Consider the following 21,806-nt stretch of genomic DNA (forward strand, 5'->3'; position numbering starts at 1 on the left):
TTCAGTTAGGATATCAATAGCTCTTTCAACGCTCCTTAGCAGAGACTGCATTTGTACAATCCTTACAACGTGGTAAATGGTTTCCTGAAATGCAGTACTTCGCCACCACTAGTGTCACATGCTTTTATGCTCCTACAGATGAAGGAAACCCAACATTTTACATATAAAGCAGCATGTCAGGTAGAAAGGTTTAGGTCCCTCTGCACAACACCTAGTTTTCTACTTGTAGGAGACTTTGAATTATTCCACCATATTTAAAGCAATCTTTATTTCTCACAAACTCCCTTTTTAAAAAAGGGTTATTTAATTTCCCTACTCTCCTTTTTACATAAACAGGGTTCAATAAAAGTAACAGAATATGAGTTAAGTGCCAAATTTAAAATGTGAAACAATGTTTGAGAGGCTTGGCCAAAGCTACACTGGGGGGGGGGAGCCAACAGTGAAGACCCTATTTGGGACAATGGGACAATAGTAAAAACACACTGAGTTGGATCAAATATTAGTCCTACTCAGAGCAGACCCATTAAAAACAGTAAGAGGTTACTAACTTGGGTCTGTTAATTTCAACTTTTCTACTCTGAGTAGGACACAGCCCAATGAAAACAAAAAAAAACCCCAAACCCAGCTGTGAAGAAAGAGGTGTTATTTATTTTCACCATGTTTTGAGATTCTCTCTCTTATAATGGAGACTTTACCACTCTGATTTTATTGATCCATTTCAGAATTAAAGCCTACATCCCTTGAAAAGAGAAAATTCTGATATGAATGAGGGGAACTGATTCAACTTGCATGAATAGGAAGAGGCTTTGACTCATTATCTGTCCTTGCACTATGGCAGGAGCATGATCGAAGAGAAATCAGTAAGTGGTAAAGGTGTTATGTGAATGTGCCCTACCTGATGAATAGTTCTAGGTTGGATGCCATTCATAAAGGTTTGCATTGCAGCCACAGTGTGCAGTGACAACTGTCCAAAAGGGTTTTGTTTCTGTATCTCAGGCTGGCACCCTCCAAATGTTGTTTGACTACAACTCCCATCAGCCCCAGCTAGCACAGCCAATAGTCAGGGATGATGCAAGTTTTAGCACTGAACATCTGGAGGAAACCAAGTTGTGAGAGGCCACTGTATGTCATCACATTCCACAGAAACATATAATAAACAAGAATTGCAACTACACAGCACCCGTACCTTAAGACACTTAAGCAACGTAACCAGGACAGACGCCTGAGAAAGCTTATGTTTCCAAGATGGCTGACATCTTATCACATGCCCAAGGAGTGAGAGAGCGGAGAGACGGGTACTTGACCTGTTCATACATTCATTGATTTTGTCCAGAAGGTGCTAAGAGAAATAAAAAAGAGAGAACTTGTGATAAAAGCAAATGGAGAATTTACCTGGAGGGAAGCCGAAATATATAACTGAACCTGCTCTCACTCTCTTTCATAGGCCTCTCAAAGCACTCCTAAATAACAACATCGGCCTTGGTTCACCTGTTAGATCACCTTACCCCATGAATATGCTCACTTGACCACTTCCATCTGCAAAACTGGCTACCACATAACATTCTGAAAGCAGAATATGTGTTTTTACCTGTTTTTAGCTTATCACTGATTTCAGTTATTATTTGAATGTTTTTACTGTTAATTTGCTTTATTCTTTTTTAAAGCTGCTTTTTTATCATATTATATATAAACTGAATGAAATAAATATTTAATTGTCTACATCCCACCTTTCACTATAAAATAAACTCAAAGTGGCTTACAATATAAAAAATCTCTCCTTCCAAGAACCAATGCAACTAATTAATGCCAACAGGATTATAGTAAAAAGGAGGGCACTGAAAAGCATGAGGAGATTAGCATGTTCAGAAGGAACCCCAAAGTTTGCAGAACAGTCACTCAATCTTTGGGGGAGACATTAAGGAGGTTATAAAAGGGCAACAACTCCAAAACAGTCCAATATTGACTCAATGGCCGCTGAATGCTGAGAATATCGGTTTAGGGACATGGTTGGCTGGCATTCAGAAACATTCTGAAAATAATACAAACAAGTGCAAATGTAAAACATACACACCCCACAGCAGTTTCATTTAACTAGTGGTTGTGGTTCAAGAACAGTACCACAATTAAAGACCCACAACTGGCTCAATTCACAAGGTTGCTTCATTCATACATGCTCAAGACTGGACCATGGAAGAAGCTGCTCAGAGGCACCTACAGTCACATGGGAAGTGATTGGCAGTGATGGACACCAACTTCAATGGCTTTTAAAACTGCTTTGATGTATCTTCCCCCCCCCCATCAAGCAGTTTTATAAGTTTTATTAAATAAATAAAAAGTTGATCAGACAAAATCATAGAGGATAAAGCTATCAATGGCTACTAGCCATGGTAGCTATGTTCCACCTCTGCTGTCACAGGCTGCATCTCCTAAATACCAGTTGCTGAGAATCACAAATGAGAAAATAGCTGCTGCACGCAGGTTTCGCTTGCAGGCTTTCCATAATGGGCATCTGATTGGCCACTGCGAGAACAGGATGCTGGACTAGATGAGCTACTGGCTTCATTCAGCCGCACTCATCTTTTGATCTAAGTGGGCCCCAGTCTTGTTGCTTTTTAAAGCAGCTCAGCAATTCTTCAGCTCAATTTACACATGGCAGACTTTTCAAACATCCCTTCTTCCATTTAGTGTTTTCTCAATTTCTGGAGAAACATTTCTTATGACAATATACGTGTGCATTACCTTGTCGTGCGGCTCTTGAAGAGTGCACAGGGCGTGCAAGACTTGCTCTGAACTTGTTTCCAAGTAGGAATCCACCAAGGTATTTACATGCACTGGCCCGCGGTCTGATGTGGTTATTGGCCACCAAAAGAAAACACAATTACAGATCAGTGCATTCTCATACACAAAAAAGATGTATTGGTTAGAAATGATTTGAAGAAACTTATATAGGAGGTTACAGAATAAATCCACTGAGTACTATGCAATTTAACATTTATCCTGTGGGGATTATAGGATTTACTTTATTTTTAATATTTTACTGAAAGTTTTCAGTAAAGAAGTAAAGTGAAAGAAAAGAAAGGGGGGACTGAAACTGAAATACAATACAATATATGGGTGTATAAATAATACAATTATTTCACCAAATGTAAAATTATTAAATTATATTTTTCATAAATGGATTCAAAATATCAATTTATTTATCCATACACAATCTGTCTAAAAGCAATCCACTTGTATGCTGCAAGCATTGTAATGACTTCTATCCATTGACTGAGGGGGGCCATGATATTATCTTTCCAGTGAATAAGTATCAGTCTTTTGGCAGAAGGGCACAGAAAGTCTATCTACACCAGGGGTTTTCAACCTGCTCCCTACTGCCCATTAGTGGGTGTTTGTGTTTCAGGATTCTAGGTGTGCAGTAGGGGGTTCTACAGCACAAGCTGAATCCTCCTTCTATCGAGCACTGATGGGTGGTAAGGAAATTTTACCATCAAGAAAGATGCATTAGTGGGCGGTAGGTATAAAAAGGTTGACTACCCCTTATCTACACTGATCCATACCCCATATAGTTGCTATATAATTTAAAATATTATCACCTGACAAGTTTACATTTTTCAGTGGGGATTGTAAGATTTAATTGAAGACTGAGTGGCCAGCAACATGAGACACCTCTGCTAAAACATCTGTTGGCTGCCTCTATGATTCTGAGCAAGGCTCAAGGCTCTTGTGATGCTATACAAAGCCCTGAAAAACTTGGGCCCATGGTATCTTAACTTCCTGAGCATTTCTATCCCAGTCTTCACTGAGATTATATGGAGAACTGTTAGTGCCCGCCCCCCCCCCTTATCAGAGAGGTGCCATTAGCCTCAGCTACAAGTACGGCTTTTGGTGCAGCCAATCCCATGCTGTGGAACACTCTTTCAGCAGAGATGCAGCATGCACCCTCGCTTTTGACTCTCCAGGTGTCTCTTGCAGACTTCATGCCAGCAGGCCTATGCAGTTTAAATCTCAAGAAGCCAGTTGTTTCAATGATTGTTCTGTACTGATTGCAATGGCTTACATTACTGATTGCAATGGCTTTTATACTGCTGTATGCTGCCCTGATATTTTCTAAGAGGGTGGTATATTATTACTACAACAACAATTTAAAATAGCAGTATTCCGTGGCCACCTTAGGTTGAGCAGCAGTTGTGGGCCAGCTGCTTCAGAATAAAATGTGAGGAACTTCAGAAATTCTGTGGACATCACTGGAGACATGACTGATACTTACCTGAGTTTAGGATTTCTCTAAGCTCAGTCTTTACACCTTCCAGGACAGGCAGATGTGGGGAATCCAGTACGGCCAGAAGATGGCTGATATTTCCATGCTGAGCCATTCTTCTTCACACAAAGTGCTTCTGTGCATGCCACACTGGCTGTGTTGACTCTCACTGCTTCTGTCTTACTGAGGCAAGAGAAATAAATAAACCCCTGCTTTTGAAATGGGTTCTTTTTTCCCCTTCAGCCAAATACTGACTTCTTTACACCTCAACCCCCAATGCTTTCAATGTATATGCATGCTCAGAAAACGAAAACTACTACTATCTGAAATAAACTTACAGTATTCTGGTGTACACCAGCAGCAAATTTTGTTATTATTATTAACTGTCCTTCAACACTTTAAATGAGTTAAACATATGCCTAAATCCCTCTCAGCAAAATCAGTGGGGTTCAAAAAATACTCGTTTTATTTATACAGGGGTTGTTCCCAGTATAACTGGAGTACACTGTTCTCACCAATTAACAGTTAGCTTCCAGCAGATTATATAGTCAGCTTGAGGGTGATTATCCTGATTTTACAAAGGGCATTATTATTATTTTGCAGAAGGCAAACTGAGTTTGATACATCGCAGGCTGGCTAAAACAATACAGTGGTACCTCAGGTTATATACACTTCAGGTTACATATGCTTCAGGTTACAGACTCCACTAACCCAGAAATAGTGCTTCAGGTTAAGAACTTTGCTTCAGGATGAGAACAGAAATCGTGCTCCGACGGCCTGGCAGCAACAGGAGGCCCCATTAGCTAAAGTGGTGCTTCAGGTTAAGAACAGTTTCAGGTTAAGAACGGACGTCCGGAACGAATTAAGTACTTAACCCGAGGTACCACTGTACAGGAATCTGTATGTGAGGCCTGATATTTGAACCCAGGCCCGTCTTGAGATTCAAAAAGTAAAGCTGTCCCACTACCCCTAACAAAGCATTTTAAACAGACTTTCTGGACATTTCCCATTTTTGCCTTTCAAAATGTGATTGAAATCCTCACAGCCTACAGGATTCTATTTTCGCAAACACACCGATTTCTAGCAAACAGCAAAAGGGGGGGCAGGTTTTTAGCTTTTCTTTTAATGCTAAGAACTGGGCTGAATGCCTCAAGCCAAGTCATGCTGGCTGGTGCCAAGTCAACTGGACTCCTGCCACTGTTGTCTTCATCTCCAGTGTCATCACCTCCTTTTCACTGCTATTTTGATATTCTACTAGCAATAGTACACAACATCTTGCACAGAGCTTTAATTTCAGGATAGACCCAGCGTCAATAATTCTTTGACAAAAGAGCTGTTGCTGCAGAACCAAACCGCCATTTCCCAGAGTCTTGGAACCGTCAGGGAAAACAGAAAAGGAAGTTATATGAGATTTGTTTAGATTGTGACAGCTGACAGGCAATGCTGCCATTTTACAAGCAGAAGCCAAACCCAAGCACAAAAACCCAAAACCATCCTTAAGGCATTTGGCAACTGCCATCCAACATCAAATACAGCTTTTATATATATGGGTTAGTAAAGGGCACTCAACACCAAAGAAGAACTATCAAATTTGCAATTATTATTATTTTTAATCCCAAACACTTGCAGAGCATCTAATAGCATTCCAGAAAAAAACAGGCTGCAATTTAAACATCTATAAAATGCAAAAGTTCAGAACTCTTTAACTGTAATGCTGACTCTCTTTCCACTGCTAGAAAATCTGACTTTTTTCATTAACACCAGTGGATAGGAAAAATAAAGATAAAGGATGATGAGTAAATAGCTGTTGAGCACTCCTACATTCAACAATTTGCCCCAACTAAAACCACAAACTGTATTTTAAGACTTGAACAGATTAAATACTTCAGTTATCTAGGGCTCACATTTCATCATACAGGATCTTGGAAGCACCACTGACAAACCTCCCTTCAAAAGGCGGAAATCTCAAAGCTAGCCATACTCAGATTTTTTTTCACAAAGGACGGCAAATATGTTCCAGCAGCCTTAAGGGTTTTCAATGCAAAATCTGTTTCCCAACTCCTGTACACTGCAAATGTCTGGCATAATGGGGACCTGCCTAAGCTAGATGACTTTCAGGAAAAATTTCTACGATCTCTGCTGCAGGTACCCAACTGTGTCCCCAACTCCATACTACTGTTAGAAGCTGGTGAATGCCCAATTTCAACTAAAGTATGGTGGGCTGCCCTAAAACATTGGCTCAGGATCTCAGTGTTTGCTCTAGGGAAGGGTTTGTACCAACACCTGACCAATGAGGAGTCAGCAAATGGCAGAAAACCATGGCTAAAAAAGCCACCTCTATTGGTCTGTCACCCCCCACAACTTTATTACCTGGGTTATGCAGGCGCCCAAAAGACGTTAAATCAAAGATTATGGGATAATACACACAGTGACTTGCAATCTCGATCAAACGGATCTGTAGTCCGCTGGCAGTAGGAGTACAATATGGGCATGTCTTTAAGTTAACACCTTACATTAAAAACCTGGTAGTACCAAATTATCAAAGGTTATTCACCAAAGCCAGACTAAACATCTTTCCTTCTGCAGTGTTGGACGGCAGGTGGAGAGGAGCCCCCTACCAGGACAGACTTTGCTCGGGTGCTCAAGACATCGATTCTATAAGACATATTTTGCACAGCAAGCCAGGGCTGAACTGATATTACCCTTGCTGGTACCTTTCCTGGGAAAATCAGAGGCTCCCTAAGACCGGACAAACGCTAGAACATTAGCAGTGGCAAAGTTTTTATCAGTGGTTGCAAGAACCAATGATCCCTATCTTTAAGTCTGAACAAAATGCTTGTTTAATCTGGAGGTAAGCTGTCTGAATTGTGCATTGCTTTGTAATGATTTGTTGGGTCTCTGGACCGTAATAAAGATTGATTGATTTTGAGACTTTCCAGAGGGCCACTGCTCCTGCCCTACAATAGTAAGTTGTACACAGGTGCCACATCCTTAAAGCACTAAGATACCACCTGCAACAATCATGGATTCTTCTGCAGAATCATGGGAGCTGTAGTTTGGCAAGGGTGCCGAGAGTTGCTAGGCGACACCTATATTGCTCACACAGCTAAAAATTCCAGAGTGCTTTAAAAATCAATCCTTCTTCCTAGGGAGCTCTGGGAATTGTAGCTCTGTGAGGTGATTACAGTGTCTCTTACCCCTCAAAGTCTATGACAAACTAGAGCTCCCATGATTTCTGGGAGGAAGCCATGACCAGGGAACAATTGTAGGAATGAAGATGTCATTTCAAGCCATGTTTGGTGATCAAGGCTCTCTCAAAAGAGCCAGACCTAACTGTAAGACTTAAATCTAAAGCTTCTTCTTTCATGGCTCAAAAAAGTAATGCCTGCACACTTGCACACAAAAGCTCATACCAATAACAAACTCAGTTGGTCTCTAAGGTGCTACTGGAAGGATTTTTTTTATTTTGTTTTGACTACGGCAGACCAACACGGCTACCTACTTGTAACTAGAAATGTGGTATAGTGGTTAGAGTATTGGACGATGGCTTGGGGTCAAATCCCCACTCTGTCACAGAGCTCACTGGGTGTGACCTTGGGCCAGTCACTATCAGCCTAACAGCCCAAGATTGTTGTGAGAATAAAATTTAGAGGGAGGTGTAGAAATACATATGCCACCTTGAGCTCTTGGAAGTAAGGTGGGATAAAAATGCAATAAATAACAAAAATAAAAGTTAAGCAACTGCAAAGGACAGCTGGACGAATCTCTGCTGGAAGGGTGTTTACAGTGTGGACCCACCGACCACAAGTGCCTGACTTCTAGTTGAGGCCAGCTTTGCCTCTGTAACACGGGGGGTGGGGGCTACTAACAGCACTCCTGTGACTGAGCTGCAATATAAGGGCTATGGCGATCCTTAAGGTACTCTGATCCAGAAGCGCATTCTTTTTTAAAATGCAGACTTTTAGGGTGTCATCTCCCTTCACACACAGCCAAGTCAACCAGGACACAAAGTTTAGTCTGCACATTACAATAGTTATCATAAAGCCTCCTGTAAAATTCTGCTGAAGTGGATTCTTCTTTGGCTTGCTATAGACAAGGACCTCAAAGATGACTTCCCCCAAAAAACCTAGTAAATAGACTGAAAGCTCAAGACAGTTTTCACATCCAAGCCAACCAGGGAATAACCTGCTGGACCAAAGTGACTCACAGAACCAACATAGCACCCTCCAGGCAGTGTGGAGTACAACTGCTATCAGCCCTGATTACTGGCCATACTGGCTACAGCTGGAGGAAGTTGCAGTCCACAATTTCTCCCTGCCTGTAGACAATCAATGCCTGTAAGGAATAACTTTCATAAACTCTGAAAAATTAATCTTATTTTAAGTGATGGAGAGTATTATTAGTAACAAGCTCATTAGACAGGATAGCCTGAGGTATTTCAAGTATGCCTGCCATTTTGACAAATTAGCCATAGTTGGTATTAGTCAGTAGAATTTTACAGAAGTCATCACCAGCCACACACACAGAAACAAATGTGAGAGAATTTTTAAGTGCATGCAGCCACCTTGAATACTCTCTACTGACAGCTATGCCTGGGAAGAGTGGTTTTCCTCTCAATCTAAGCCAGAGATCCACAACAATAGGATAAGCAAGCCAGCTGACTGTGCCTGAAAAACAGAAAGCTTTGCAACAGAAATAATCCAGCTAAAAACAAAAGACTATTTTGTTCCTTTATTTGTGGGTCCCTCTGAATTAGAGCTAGTCAACAGGATGTTTTTCAGAGGAGAAGGGTGCATTTTCTTTCCCCCCAAAAAATGTAAGAAAAACCCTGCCAAACAGTGGCCAAACAGATACCTATGAGAAGCCCACAAGTAGGATCCAAAGGGGGCTATATACACTAGCCAACTTTCCATTTTCAAAAACAGGTTAGTCAAGATTTGCCAAACACTGGTTAAAATGTATCTCAGATAAAGGGGCCCTTCCTGGTTCAAGGGGCAGGGAGAGGACGTTTCAAAAACAAGCTTAAACACAAGACTGGGGAATATTCACAAAGGCAATTCACCCACGTCTTTGTCCTCCCCCCCCCATTCCTCCCCTCTACCAACTACCACCTCTACTTAGCCCTGCCCACCTCACAGGAATAGCACACAAATAACACTAAAAGCTATAAAACTGAAATAAGTATTGTTCCTTTACCCTTCCTTACATAACAACACAGCCCATCTACCCTTGCTTCCCTCCCCCTTTTTGGACCTTATTCTCCATTTCTTCTCAGTCTAAAGGCTTGCTTCATAGCTTTAAAACAATAAACAATTGGTTGCATCAACTGCTAGTCCTACTCAGTAGAACCACTGATGCCCAAGATGCATGGGTAAATTAGGTGAATTAATATCAATAGGTCTGCTTTCAATAGAACTAGCACTGGCTACAACCCCAATGTACATGAAGCATGTGATCACAAAACAAGCACTATAACTATTATTTAGCAGCTGTCTTATGATTCTGCTTCTCTACACCGCCCCCACCGTGTCCCTTCCTCATTCGGCCCCTACCCCAAATAATACTTAGAACTGATCTTCCCCTCATCTTCTCGATTTTTCTCCCCACCCTGTTTTTAGGCAAACACTATTCCGCAGCAAGAGCTTCAATTCAAAGAAGCATTACCTCTATTATTTCTTTGCCCGCAGGACCCTCCCCCACAATATATTTAGCTTTCCCTCCGCATCGCCACTTTCTTTCTTCCCGCCCCCCCCCATCAATACACCACTTTTCCCTGACCTACCTCTCAGGGGCGTTGTTATAGATAAAGTTGCAATGGCAAAAAGGCGTCCCTCAACCAAAAAGCTCCAATTTAAATGCACGATGCCCCTTTATTGTTTCTTCGCCTCCCTTCTGCTCCGATGCACACACAGACAGCCCTGCCCCCATGCTCCATCCTCTTCCCTGCTTCCTCTCGCCTGATGGACCACTCCTTCCCTACTGCCCCTTATTCCTCTCATCGCTACCCCCGTTTCTTCTTCCTTCCCCCCTGCTTTCCCCACTGTCATCCATTCATTCTTACCGAACCCCAAACCTAGATATTCACCCTTCCGATTCTGCTCCGGCAGCTGCTCCTCCTTCGCCTACGCTCAGCTGTTTACCACTCAGGACTCCTAAAGCCCACAGGGCGCCGCCATCTTGCCCCGCCCAGATATCCCTCCGCCGCCTTTCTCTTCTTCGCCCCCTCCTTCAGAAAATAGTCCCCCTCCCACCCAACACAAGCGACCCCCGCTCCCGGCCGGTGTCACATCCTTTTGCCGCCTCAACCAAGACCCCTTCTCTTAGGACACTGAGACCCGAGCAGGGTGTGTGCCGTCTCCGGTGTCCTTTGCTCTAGGGCGGAGGCGGACGGTTATCAGAACAGGGTGGCAATGCGTAAAGCAACCAAGAGGTCTCGTGATTCCGAGGGAGGCCCGCGGCGAAAAAGGTTCCAGCACTAGGGGTGGGTCATGTGATGCGAAGTCGCTCTGTGGGGGAGCAAGGCGGGAGGAAACTTTTGCAAACGGACAAGCAAGGCTGATGGAGGGAGGTGCTACCGGGTTCGGCCCTGGGGGCCACGCCCACCCTGTTTACGTTAGCAACTGCGGCCTGGACAACTTGAACCGGCCTGCCGCGTAATTAGAAAATGGTCAGAACTAGGAATAGGCCTGCAGCAAACTGGAGGGGAAAGCTACAAGGGCAGACCCCTTGGTCTTTCTATGCAATATCTGAGTTTCCATTCGTCTCATGAAAGCAGACACGGTTGCTTTAAAACACTACATTTATTCCAAGAACATTCATCGCTATTACAGTGGTACCTCGGGTTACATACGCTTTAGGTTACAGACTCCGCTAACCGAGAAATAGTACCTCAGGTTAAGAACTTTGCTTCAGGATGAGAACAGAAATCATGCAGCAGTGGCGCAGCAGCAGCGGGAGGCCCCATTAGCTAAAGTGGTTCTTTAGGTTAAGAACAGTTTCAGGTTAAGTACGGACCTCCGGAACGAATTAAGTACTTAACCCAAGGTATCACTGTATATATCAGCATAAGAACCTAGGAAGAGCCAGGTGGATCAAGCCAATGTGTGATGGTTCTAGGGGTTGCTTGTATGTAAGCCGGTGCAAACACCTGGCTGTATTGCCTGAGTGAACCTTTTCTGTCCGGACAGCCACTCACCCATGGCTGTCTCAATCGCTGGCAGAATCCGTCAGTGGGCGTTTCTTAAACTTCTTCCAGCAAAGAAGCTCTTTGACGCCTAGTCTCCTCCTACTCTCTCTGCGCGAAAGCCTTCTGCGCAAGGAGGGCGTAGGCAGCGGAGGACCTCTACTCTCCCCGCTGGTCCCCGGCAAGGAGTCATGGGACCACCTCGCCGCTTCCCCCATCTGCCCCCCTTCTCCACTAGTGCTATGCTGATTCTCTTCCCCAGAAGATGGGCTGCCTCTCCCAATCCCGGGACGCTCTCTGGAATCCCTCTGGATTTTGCTCTCTCCCTCCGGCACTGATGGCAGTTCCCTGACACAATGCATAGCTGTCAACTTTCAGATTTGAAAATAAGGGATCAGCAGACTCACCTGTTCCAGGGACAGTCTACGGGATATCTAACAATCCGGGATAGCAGTGGGAAGCAGCAGGAAACGGCGCTGGAATAAGGGAATTTCCTGCAAAAAAAGGGAAGGTTGACAGCTATAAGCCAGTGGCCCAATATTGCAAGAAATATAAAAAATAACGAAACAGGTAATAGAAGTAACTCCAGAACAAGCACAATTAAATATATTCCAGGACAATAACCCACATGTACATGACAAGGAACTTATAGGTCACTCTCAGCAGCTGGAGATACCATAGCTAGACACAGGAAAGACCTACTGAGAGCTGTCATAAGAGAAACCATGCTCAGAGAGGGTAGTTAATAAATGAACCTCTCAGTGTTACGTATTTCTATGCTAACAAAAGAATGTATATTTTTACTTGTATCTTTTACTTCTGTGTCACTGTACAGTGGTACCTCTGGTTACGTACTTAATTCGTTCCGGAGGTCTGTTCTTAACCTGAAACTGTTCTTAACCTGAAGCACCACTTTAGCTAATGGGGCCTCCTGCTGCCGCCGTGCCACCAGAGCACGATTTCTGTTCTTATCCTGAAGCAAAGTTCTTAACCCAAGGTAATATTTCTGGGTTAGCGGAGTCTGTAACCTGAAGCGTATGTAACCTGAAGCGTATGTAACCTGAAGCGTATGTAACCTGAAGCGTATGTAACCCGAGGTACCACTGTCATACCACTAAAGAATGTAGCTGAGCAATCCAACCGTTGACTCTATCAAAGGTATCCCTTTTGTATCTTTCTAAAAAGTGTTTTTCTTATCAAATGTATCACCTCTTTGTATATTTCAGAAAAGTGTTTTCTTACACTAGAAGATGTAACTAGAATAGAAAAATGTAACTGGAAAAATGTAGCCAAAAGATTTTACAGTGGTACAACAGGTTACGAACTCTTCAACTTGCGTTTTTTCGGGTTACAAACTATTGTAACCCGGAAGTAAGTTGTCCGAGCTCTTGGAGGCCTCACCACTGCCTGGAGCCAAGCGTGGACATCTGTGGGGCCTACAGAGCTCTCTGAGGCCTCCACAAATGCCGGGAGCCGAGCCCCGACATCCGCGGGGCCTGCAGAGGCTCCATGACTGGGCTCCAGCCGCGGGAGTTCTCTGAGGCCTCCGTGAATGCCAGGAGCCAAGTAGATTGTGATTGTGAAAGAGGACCCTGAGCCCCCATCCAAACAATGACTATCATCAGTGTAGGTAAGAAAAAAAATCACATTTTCATTTTGTACTGTTTTATTGATTTCATTTTATGGATCAATGGCCTTGTTAAATAGTAAAATTCATGTAAAATTGCTGTTTTAGGGGTCACTTTTCATTGTCTGGTTCCTTTTTGTATTTTGGTTTGTGTGGCTTTTTTGGTTTTTTTACTGTGACTTGTTCTTTATTTTATGGGACTGACTTGTGACTTTGCTTTTGTGACTGTGGCTTGTGACTTCATTTTTGTGACTTGTTTTTGTGACTGTGTGGAACCCACTTCAGCTACTGGTTGATTGTGTGACTTCAGAAATGGATAAAAGCCCCCCATCCAAACTGACTATCATCAGTGCACGTAAGGAAAAAAAATGATAAATTTTTTCATCTAAAATACTGTCTTCTTTATTTTATAGTACAGTACATTGATTATTGCCTTCATTTTATGGATCAATGGTCTCGTTAGATAGTAAATTCGTGTTGAATTGAATACAGGGTTTTGTGCTCCTTTGGAGAAGGGTGGATGTGGCAAAGACTGTCGTAGTCCAGATCTTACAGCATGGTCATCTCAAGCAGGGCTTGTTCCCACTGCAGTACAGCACTGGAGTCAAAGGCCTCTCTCCTTGTCAGACTTCAGCCAACCTGCCCAAGATGGATCTCTCTTTGTTCTCCCCTTCTTCTGGCCAACACACCTTGCTCTAAAAACCTCTCTGTTCCTGTCACCTCAAACACACACACCACCATCATGGCAACCTCTGTATGCCCAGGCCCAAGATTCCTCTTAGATGGGTCATTGACACCTTTTATCATGTCAATGCCTCTATCTCAGATGAGGCCCTGGCTTGAAAGGAAGCTTAGCCTGTGCTTTTCCACTGACTTCCAGCCTTGCCTTCAAAACGCCAAATAATCAAATCCTACCATTTACTAATTTCTAGGGTTTAGGCAGGTCCCCCAAAATCTATAACACTACCACCCTTTTAGAAAAAGAGATCAGCTTTCCATAGGCGTGCAGAAGAAATAACAGAAAAGTTACAGCATTTAGAGCAACATATCAAAGCAGGTAATAGTGCAGTGACATGTTTAAAAACACAAGAACAGTTAATATCCAGGTGACCTCCAGCTTCCCTGGAATCCTCCAGGCTTTCTCTTTCCTCTTGAGGTATACTCTGATAACCATTCCAGTGCAGCTTACCCAGTCACCCACACTTGGCAGCCAATATTATGAGTTTCCAAAGCATGTTTAAGTCATGATGCCAGCCTCAGAACCAGAGCTGTCTCAACCCAGAGGCTCTTCGTCATCACTATCAACATTTTCACCATTTCTTATCAGCACAGTTCCTATACATCATTAACAGTTTTCATTATCACAAGCATGCAAAAGCACATAGCTGAACAGAGTAATTTAGACAAAACACTTACTAGCTCCACCACCATCAACTGCATTCAAGAAAACAAAACACACCACAGCGCTTCAAAACCTTTGTTGAACTTGCAGCAGGCAAAGTCCCTTTGTAAATCTGTTCAGTCAGCAGCAACCCATCCTCCTCTCCTTGTTGCAATACCCTGCCTGGGGTTTCCACAGAATTCTTACTATTGAGTAAATCAAACCAAGTTCTCAGTCTTTGTTGGTTAATCCACAGGTTCAGTCTTCCTGGGGCCCTTCTGGGTTGTGGGTCAGGGCTTCCAAACTTACACCTGCAGCCCCAAAACAATTTATGCAGCTGCTTGAAACACAATTCCAGGACCCCCAGCTGTTTCCTCTCTGGCACATGTGGAATCTCCTCCCTGGGGCCCAGTCCACCCCATCTCCTGCCCCATATTCCAAATCTAAATCTTGCCACCAGGCTTTATCTGGGGGTACTTTCTTCGGAATCTCCAGACCCGCCCCACCCACACAGATGTCCAGAAAAAAAACCCTCTTTGCATACTCCTGGTCAGTGCCAGATTTATGTATAAGCAAAACAAGCTTTAGCTTAGGGCCCCACTCTATTGGGGGCCCCAAAAAAATTTAAAGGGAAAAACCCCCTGGATGTACATTTCCAAAATATAAGATAACAAATAAAATAAAACCTACATACAGCAACAGTGTTTTGGGTTGTGTAGGCTCCTATGACGTAAGTAATGGACCCTGCCTGCTAGCCTGCTCCCTAAAATATCACTGCTTTGCTCATTTCTTTATATAGTTCAACAATTACTTTGATAAAATACATATTTTGTTATGTGCAAATGGCTTTAGATACCTATTAGGTCCATAAATTACCATATAGCATATATGCAACTGAAAAAAAGCAACAATTTGTTGTTAACAAAGGACAGCTGGACATATAAAGGGCCCCATTACCGTCAGTAGCTTAAGACCTCATCAGACCTAAATCTGGCCCTGCTCCTGCTGCTAAACAAAGACATGTAACTTCCCCAGTGGCTTTCTTCCCCAGACCGCATTGCTCTTGGCAGCTCTGACTGCTAGAGTCCACTTAAGGACTGTTTCTAGCATTGGGTCATTTCCTCTCCCACTCAAGGCCATTTGGAGCCATCCAAGAGACAAAAGCCCCAACGTTCCCCCCTCACCAAATCCAACAGGCACTGAAGCCTCCTGTTCCGATTCAGCTGTCTGCGCCCTGAAATAAAAAAATAAAGGTCTTATATGTATAATAAATGTTCATAAATGTACCAAACAAACACGTACATAAATATATAAACCACATGTCTGAAGCAGCACAGGAAAACAGCCCTGGAACCATTTTGACTCTCAAACTGACCAAATGTTTTCTCTGCAAGGTTGAAGGAAATGGAAAAGTCTCCCCATTGTCTTTTCCTTCACAAATCCTGTCTTAAGGGTATGTCTGTGTATGAATAGGGTGAGCCTGTGACCTGGCTCAGGAACTAAGTATTTGTCATTACAAAAGACTGGCCAGGCTCCCCAGGGTAGCCAATCAAGTGACCCTTAACAAGTCTGCCAGAAAGGAGATAAACAATGCACTCAGATTTCTGTTGTAGACTGCCCTTTGTGTGATGTAGGTATGATGTTTCTGGGGGTGGACTGGGGGTGGGTCTTGGACTCCAGGGCGGCCAATTTAAAATGTCTATATAAGGGCGGGCACACCTGGGTTCTGGGTCCCTCCTCCTTTCCTGTGTGAGAGGGGAGCACCCTGTTACAACAGTTCAACAAAGATCAGGCTTACGAGCTGCTTTACTTCTCAATATCCTCTGGTTGGCCTCTGTTATTTTCTCTGACCGATGGAGAACCTGCAAAGGACTCTGTAAGGGCTCTTGTGTCCCCCATAAGGGAATAAGGGCAGATTTTCGTTTATTACATCCCCTTTCTCCTGGTACCCCCTGAAAGTATCAATCCAGCAGTCATCCACTGCTCTTCTGGCTTCTCCCTGAGCACAAAGGAAGCTGCTGCCTCTTCCATGGGTAGACAGACCAGTATCTACTGCCTTCCTCACAGGTGCTGGCGCCTCTCCCATTTCCTCAGGAACAACTTCCAACTAAGTGGGAGCCAACTGTTCCCCCACTCCAGCCAGCTCATACTTGTCTCCATTGCATTCAGCTGTAGGCTGCAACTCCTCACAGTCCAAGCCCTTCAACTGCCCACCCACATTCTGGATCTTTCTGGCCACCCTGGGCGGTCTGGCAGCTAGGCTCCCAGATCACTCCCTGACCCTTGTAGCATCTCACCACGCAGCAGGGCACTCTCCTCACATGTGGTATAGAATTAAACTAGTAGTAATTATTGCTCTTTGGCACCTCCATTTTCTCTTTTTCTTCTACCGCTGACTGCTGGGATGGAGTCACGTTTTTGCTGTGCAAGGAGACTTCTCCCCCACTATATCACCAGCTGCCTCATTTCATCAAATCACTGCTCCTGGTGCTTTTCCAGTCTAACTCGAACTGCTCAAAAGGTCAAAACAAAAAAAAAATTTTCCTGCCAGTAGCACCTTAAAGACCAACTAAGTTAGTTCTTGGTATGAGCTTTTGTGTGCATGCACACTTCTTCAGCACACACGCTACTCATGTAAAAACACCAGGCAGGCCCCACAATTAACTCAGAGATGCATGAGCTTTCGTGTATCTGAAGAAGTGTGCATGCACACGAAAGCTCATACCAAGAACTAACTTAGTTGGTCTTTAAGGTGCTACTGGCAGGAAAAAATTTTTTTTGTTTTGACTATGGCAGACCAACACGGCTACCTATCTGTGCTCAAAAGGTGTTACTGTTTCTCCCCTCCATTGTTACTTCAGGTGGACGTTGCGCCTACGTCAGGGGTAGGCAACCTAAGGCCCGGGGGACAGATGTGGCCCAATCGCCTTCTCAGTCTGGCCCACGGACGGTCCGGGAATCAGCGTGTTTTTACCTGAGTAGATTGCGTCCTTTTATTTAAAATGCATCTCTGAGTTAATTGTGGGGCCTGCCTGGTGTTTTTACATGAGTAGCGTGTGTGCTTTTACATATTTAAAATGCATCTCTGGATTATTTGTGGGGCATAGGAATTTGTTCATTTTTTTTTCTTTTTCAAAATATAGTCCGGCCCACCACATGGTCTGAGGGACAGTGGACTGGCCCATAGCTGAAAAAGGTTGCTGACCCTTAGCCTACGTCTTTCTCTCCAGAAGCACAGGTCCCACGTCTGACACCAGTGTTACAAAGGTTGGACACCACCCCCACTCTCTGCTAAGTGGTAGCAAGATTCCAGGGGGTTCCAGACACTCACCCGGCATCCCCTCTACTGGACGAAGTGCGACCATTTTGCAGGGGGGAGAGGCGAGTGGTGGCGATTGACGGCGCACAGGAGCCAGATCTGGGGTGCGGGGCGGCGGCCTGAGTCGCTGGACCCGGGGACTGACGGCCCCCGGGAGGGCGAGTGAGAACGGTGCCGACCGGGCTCGGTTCTTTCGTCTCCTTAGGCACCGGTGCCTGCCTCAGGGCCTCCATTTAACCCGCCAAGATGTCTAGGCCCGTCAGGAACAGAAAAGTGGTGGACTATTCACAGTTTCAGGAGTCAGATGATGCAGATGAAGAATATGGCAGAGATTCAGCCCCTCCAGCCAAGAAAATTCGTTCATCACCAAGGGAAGCAAAAAATAAGAGGCGGTCTGGAAAGAATTCTCAGGAGGATAGTGAAGACTCAGAAAAAGATATGAAGACAAAGAGAGATGATTCTCACTCAGCGGATGAAGATTTTGGCAGTGAGGATGACTTAGGAGCAGATGATGGCAAAGCTGATAGTGACTATGAGAGTTCTCAAAAGAACAAAAAAGGGAAAAAAGTGAAACCTGACAAGAACAAAAGAGCAACTTCCAAATCCAGGAAAAGGGCTGCAGAGGACAGTGAGGATGAGAAAGAAGATCAGAAAAATGTGCGCCAGCAGCGACAGGCAGCATCCAAAGCTGCTTCCAAGCAGCGAGAAATGCTCATGGATGATGTGGGCAGTGAGGAGGAAGACCAGGAAGAGGAGGAGGCATCGTTTCAGGAAAAAGAGTCTGGCAGCGATGAAGACTTCCTTGTGGAAGATGATGATGATAGTGTCTATGGCAGTTCAAAAAAGAACAAAAAAGTGGCTAAGAAATCCAAACCAGAAAGGAAAGAAAAGAAAATGCCTAAACCAAGGCTAAAGGCTACAGTTACACCTAGTCCAGTGAAGGGCAAAGGGAAGGGAGGCCGTCCCACAGCTTCAAAGACATCAAAAGAAAAGACCCTATCCCCAAAAGATGATGACGAAGAGCCTGAAAGTCCTCCAGGAAAGAAGAAATCAGTTAGTCCTCCTCCAGACAAATCTGGGGATGAAGGGTCTGAAGATGACGTCCCCTCTGGTGAAGATTAAATGGTGGTGTGGGAGAGAAACTTTTTTTGAGAGAGCGAGAGAGAGTAAGGAAAAGAGAATATACTTAGGGGGTAGAACATGGTTTTGGTTGTGGCTTGACTCATGGGCTGTGAATGCCACCTTTACTTTAGCTGTTTTAATAGTACAGTACTTTCTTCTTTTTTTAAGAGAACCTTTACACAATAATGATTTGACGTCACAGTCTCTACTGGCCATTCCGTTCTCCCCAACCAAATTTGAAAGCCATTTAGATTTAAATTAACAGCATACTAAAGATATATTTTTGAAGGCTTACTGCAGTTGTAAAGCAATAAGGATGAGGCTGGAAATCATAGTTAACTAATGGTATAGGTTTTCCAAAGCTGCAGAAATTCTTCTAAGGCAACTGTTGCTTAATTGAATCCAAAACAAATATATTATTGCACATTGCATTTCCTTTGACATAATTAGTATATGAATTAGTTTGAAATCCATCATGGGTTTTAAGTTCCAGACACTCACCCAGGGTTTGAGGCATTACATGACGTAAATTTCCTACCTGTGGTCCACAACTGTTCCCAGTCAGCAAACATAATGTTGTGTCCGACATCTTGTGCCCATTTAATCATAGCAGATTTCCCCGTTTCATCCTGAGTATTCCATTTCAACAGCAAGTTATATATCCTTGACAAAATCTTAGTTTTGGGTTCTAACAGTTCTGTTTCTAATTTTGATTTTTCCACCCGGAAGCCAATTTTCTTGTCCAAATTATATGCCTCCATTATCTGATAATAATGAAGCCAATCTCGCACTTTGTTTTTTAGTTTCTCAAAACTCTGCAGTTTTAGTCTATCTCCCTCTTGTTCCAAAATTTCCCAATATTTCAGCCATTTGGCCTCCATATTGAGCTTTTTCTGGGCTTTTGCTTCCATTGGTGACAGCCACCTTGGGGTTTTATTTTCCAATAAATCCTTATATCTTATCCAAACATTGAACAAAGCTTTCCTGACAATATGGTTCTTAAATGCTTTATGTGCTTTAACCTTGTCGTACCACAAATATGCATGCCACCCGAAGACATTGTTAAAACCTTCTAAATCCAAAATGTCTGTGTTCTCAAGATGCAGCCAGTCTTTCAACCAGCAGAATGCTGCTGATTCATAGTAAAGTTTAAAGTCTGGCAGGGCAAATCCACCCCTTTCCTTTGCATCAGTTAATATCTTGAATTTTATTCTGGGCTTCTTGCCCTGCCAGACAAATCTAGAGATATCTTTCTGCCACTTCTTGAAACAATCCATCTTGTCCACAATTTGCAGTGTTTGAAACAAAAACAGCATTCTAGGCAATACATTCATCTTTATAGCTGCAATTCGACCCAACAAGGAAAGCTTCAAATTTGACCAAATTTCTAAGTCTTTTTTCACTTCCGTCCAACATTTTTCATAATTATCTTTAAATAAGTTCCCATTTTTTGCTGTCATGTTAAGCCCCAAGTATTTCACTTTCTTGACCACAGTCAGACCTGTCTCATTCTGAAACCTCTCTCTTTCAATCGGTGTTAAATTTTTCTTTAAAACCTTAGTTTTTGACTTGTTCAGTTTGAATCCTGCCACTTGACCAAATTCTTGAATTAGTTCTAAAACCCTTCTAGTACTAGATTCTGGCTCCTGTAACGTCAATACTAAATCATCTGCAAATGCTCTCAATTTGTACTGTTTGGCTCCGACCTGTATACCTTTAACCAACCGGTCCCTTCTAATCATATTCAGCAGAACCTCCAGGACCGATATAAAAAGCAATGGGGAGACTGGGCACCCCTGTCGTGTCCCTTTTTCTATCTTAAATTCTTCCGTCACCACATTATTTACAGTTAATTTAGCCTTTTGTTCAGAATATATTGCACCTATACCATTTTCAAAACCTTGGCCTACCCCCATCCCCTGTAGGTTCTTTTTCATAAAACTCCAAGAGATATTGTCAAAAGCTTTCTCCGCGTCCACAAATATCAGAACTGCTTTAGTGTTTATATTCACTTCTAGTTTTTCCAGGATATCAATTATGTTCCTCAAATTATCAGACAAATGTCTTCCCGGGAGAAAGCCCGCTTGGTCTTTATGAATCTCTTCCATCAATACTTTTTTCAATCTCTTGGCCAAAATGTCAGCAAAAATTTTGTAATCCACATTAAGTAACGATATAGGGCGGTAGTTCTTAAGCTGAGTCTTTTCAGTCTCTGTTTTCGGTATAAGTGTAATATACGCCTCTTTCCACGACTCTGGTGCCCTCTTCCCTTCCAGAATTTCATTGCAGACTTCCTTCAAAGGTTGTAATAACCACTCTTTCAAAGATCTATAATATCTAGAAGTCAGCCCATCCGGTCCTGGAGATTTGCCCAATTGCATATTTTGAATGGCATCTTCTACTTCCTGTTTAGATATTTTATAGTTCAACATTAATTTACTTTCTTGAGAGATTTTTTGTAATCCATTTGTCTTCAAAAATCGGTCTATGTCCATTTCTTTCTGTGGCCCTTGTGAGTATAATTGTTTAAAATACCTCTGGAAACAATTTCTAATCTCATTTGGGTTATGTATGTTCTTTCCTTCCACTTCTAAATTTGTAATAGTATTTAATTTTTGTCTTTTTTTCATTTGCCAAGCCAACAATTTCCCACATTTATTAGCTGATTCAAATGTTTTTTGTCTCATTTGTTTAATTTTCCATTCTATTTCCTGATTCATCATTTCCATATATTGTACTTGATATAGTTTTATTTCTCTCAAGATCTCCTGCGACTTTGGTTTTGCCCTCAATTTCTTCTCACTTTCTTTTATTTTCTCCAAAATTTTATCTTTCTTCTCATTTTGACTTCTCTTCTTTATTGCATTCTGTTGTATCAAAAACCCTCTCATAACAGCTTTGCTTGCGTCCCAG

At 43.0% G+C, this 21,806-nt stretch overlaps 3 protein-coding genes across 11 annotated transcripts in view; 2 read left to right on the top strand and 1 right to left on the bottom strand.

Annotated features, from left to right (window-relative positions):
* Positions 1-10,748, bottom strand: part of TSC1 (TSC complex subunit 1) — a 32,414-nt gene extending 21,666 nt beyond the window's left edge. For 2 of the 8 annotated variants that reach the window (XM_083596283.1, XM_083596278.1), the window contains exons 1-4: positions 10,347-10,471; positions 4,271-4,444; positions 2,740-2,843; positions 1,187-1,339 (exon numbers count right to left, since the gene is read on the bottom strand). In XM_083596283.1, coding sequence (XP_083452409.1) covers positions 1,187-1,339; positions 2,740-2,843; positions 4,271-4,376 — 363 coding nt within the window. In that variant the 5' untranslated portion in view covers positions 4,377-4,444; positions 10,347-10,471. Of the gene's footprint in view, positions 1-1,186; positions 1,340-2,739; positions 2,844-4,270; positions 4,445-10,043 lie in introns of all 8 variants that reach the window. The other 6 variants (XM_083596284.1, XM_083596280.1, XM_083596282.1 and 3 more) reach the window with 5 other exon arrangements.
* A 2,220-nt stretch (positions 10,749-12,968) lies between these two features.
* The window catches only part of GFI1B (growth factor independent 1B transcriptional repressor), a 35,308-nt gene continuing 26,470 nt past the window's right edge, over positions 12,969-21,806 (top strand). For both annotated transcript variants that reach the window (XM_083596524.1, XM_083596525.1), the window contains exon 1: positions 12,969-13,074. The gene's annotated coding sequence lies outside the window, so the exon portion shown is untranslated. The remainder of the gene's footprint in view (positions 13,075-21,806) is intronic.
* Positions 17,793-19,375, top strand: LOC310753955 (nuclear ubiquitous casein and cyclin-dependent kinase substrate 1-like). The gene has a single exon (XM_083595287.1). The coding sequence runs from the start codon at positions 18,018-18,020 to the stop codon at positions 18,891-18,893; it is 876 nt and encodes a 291-aa protein (XP_083451413.1). The 5' UTR covers positions 17,793-18,017; the 3' UTR covers positions 18,894-19,375.

The sequence above is a fragment of the Podarcis filfolensis genome, assembly GCF_964270895.1.
Source record: "Podarcis filfolensis genome assembly, chromosome: Z".
Lineage (NCBI taxonomy): Eukaryota > Metazoa > Chordata > Lepidosauria > Squamata > Lacertidae > Podarcis > Podarcis filfolensis.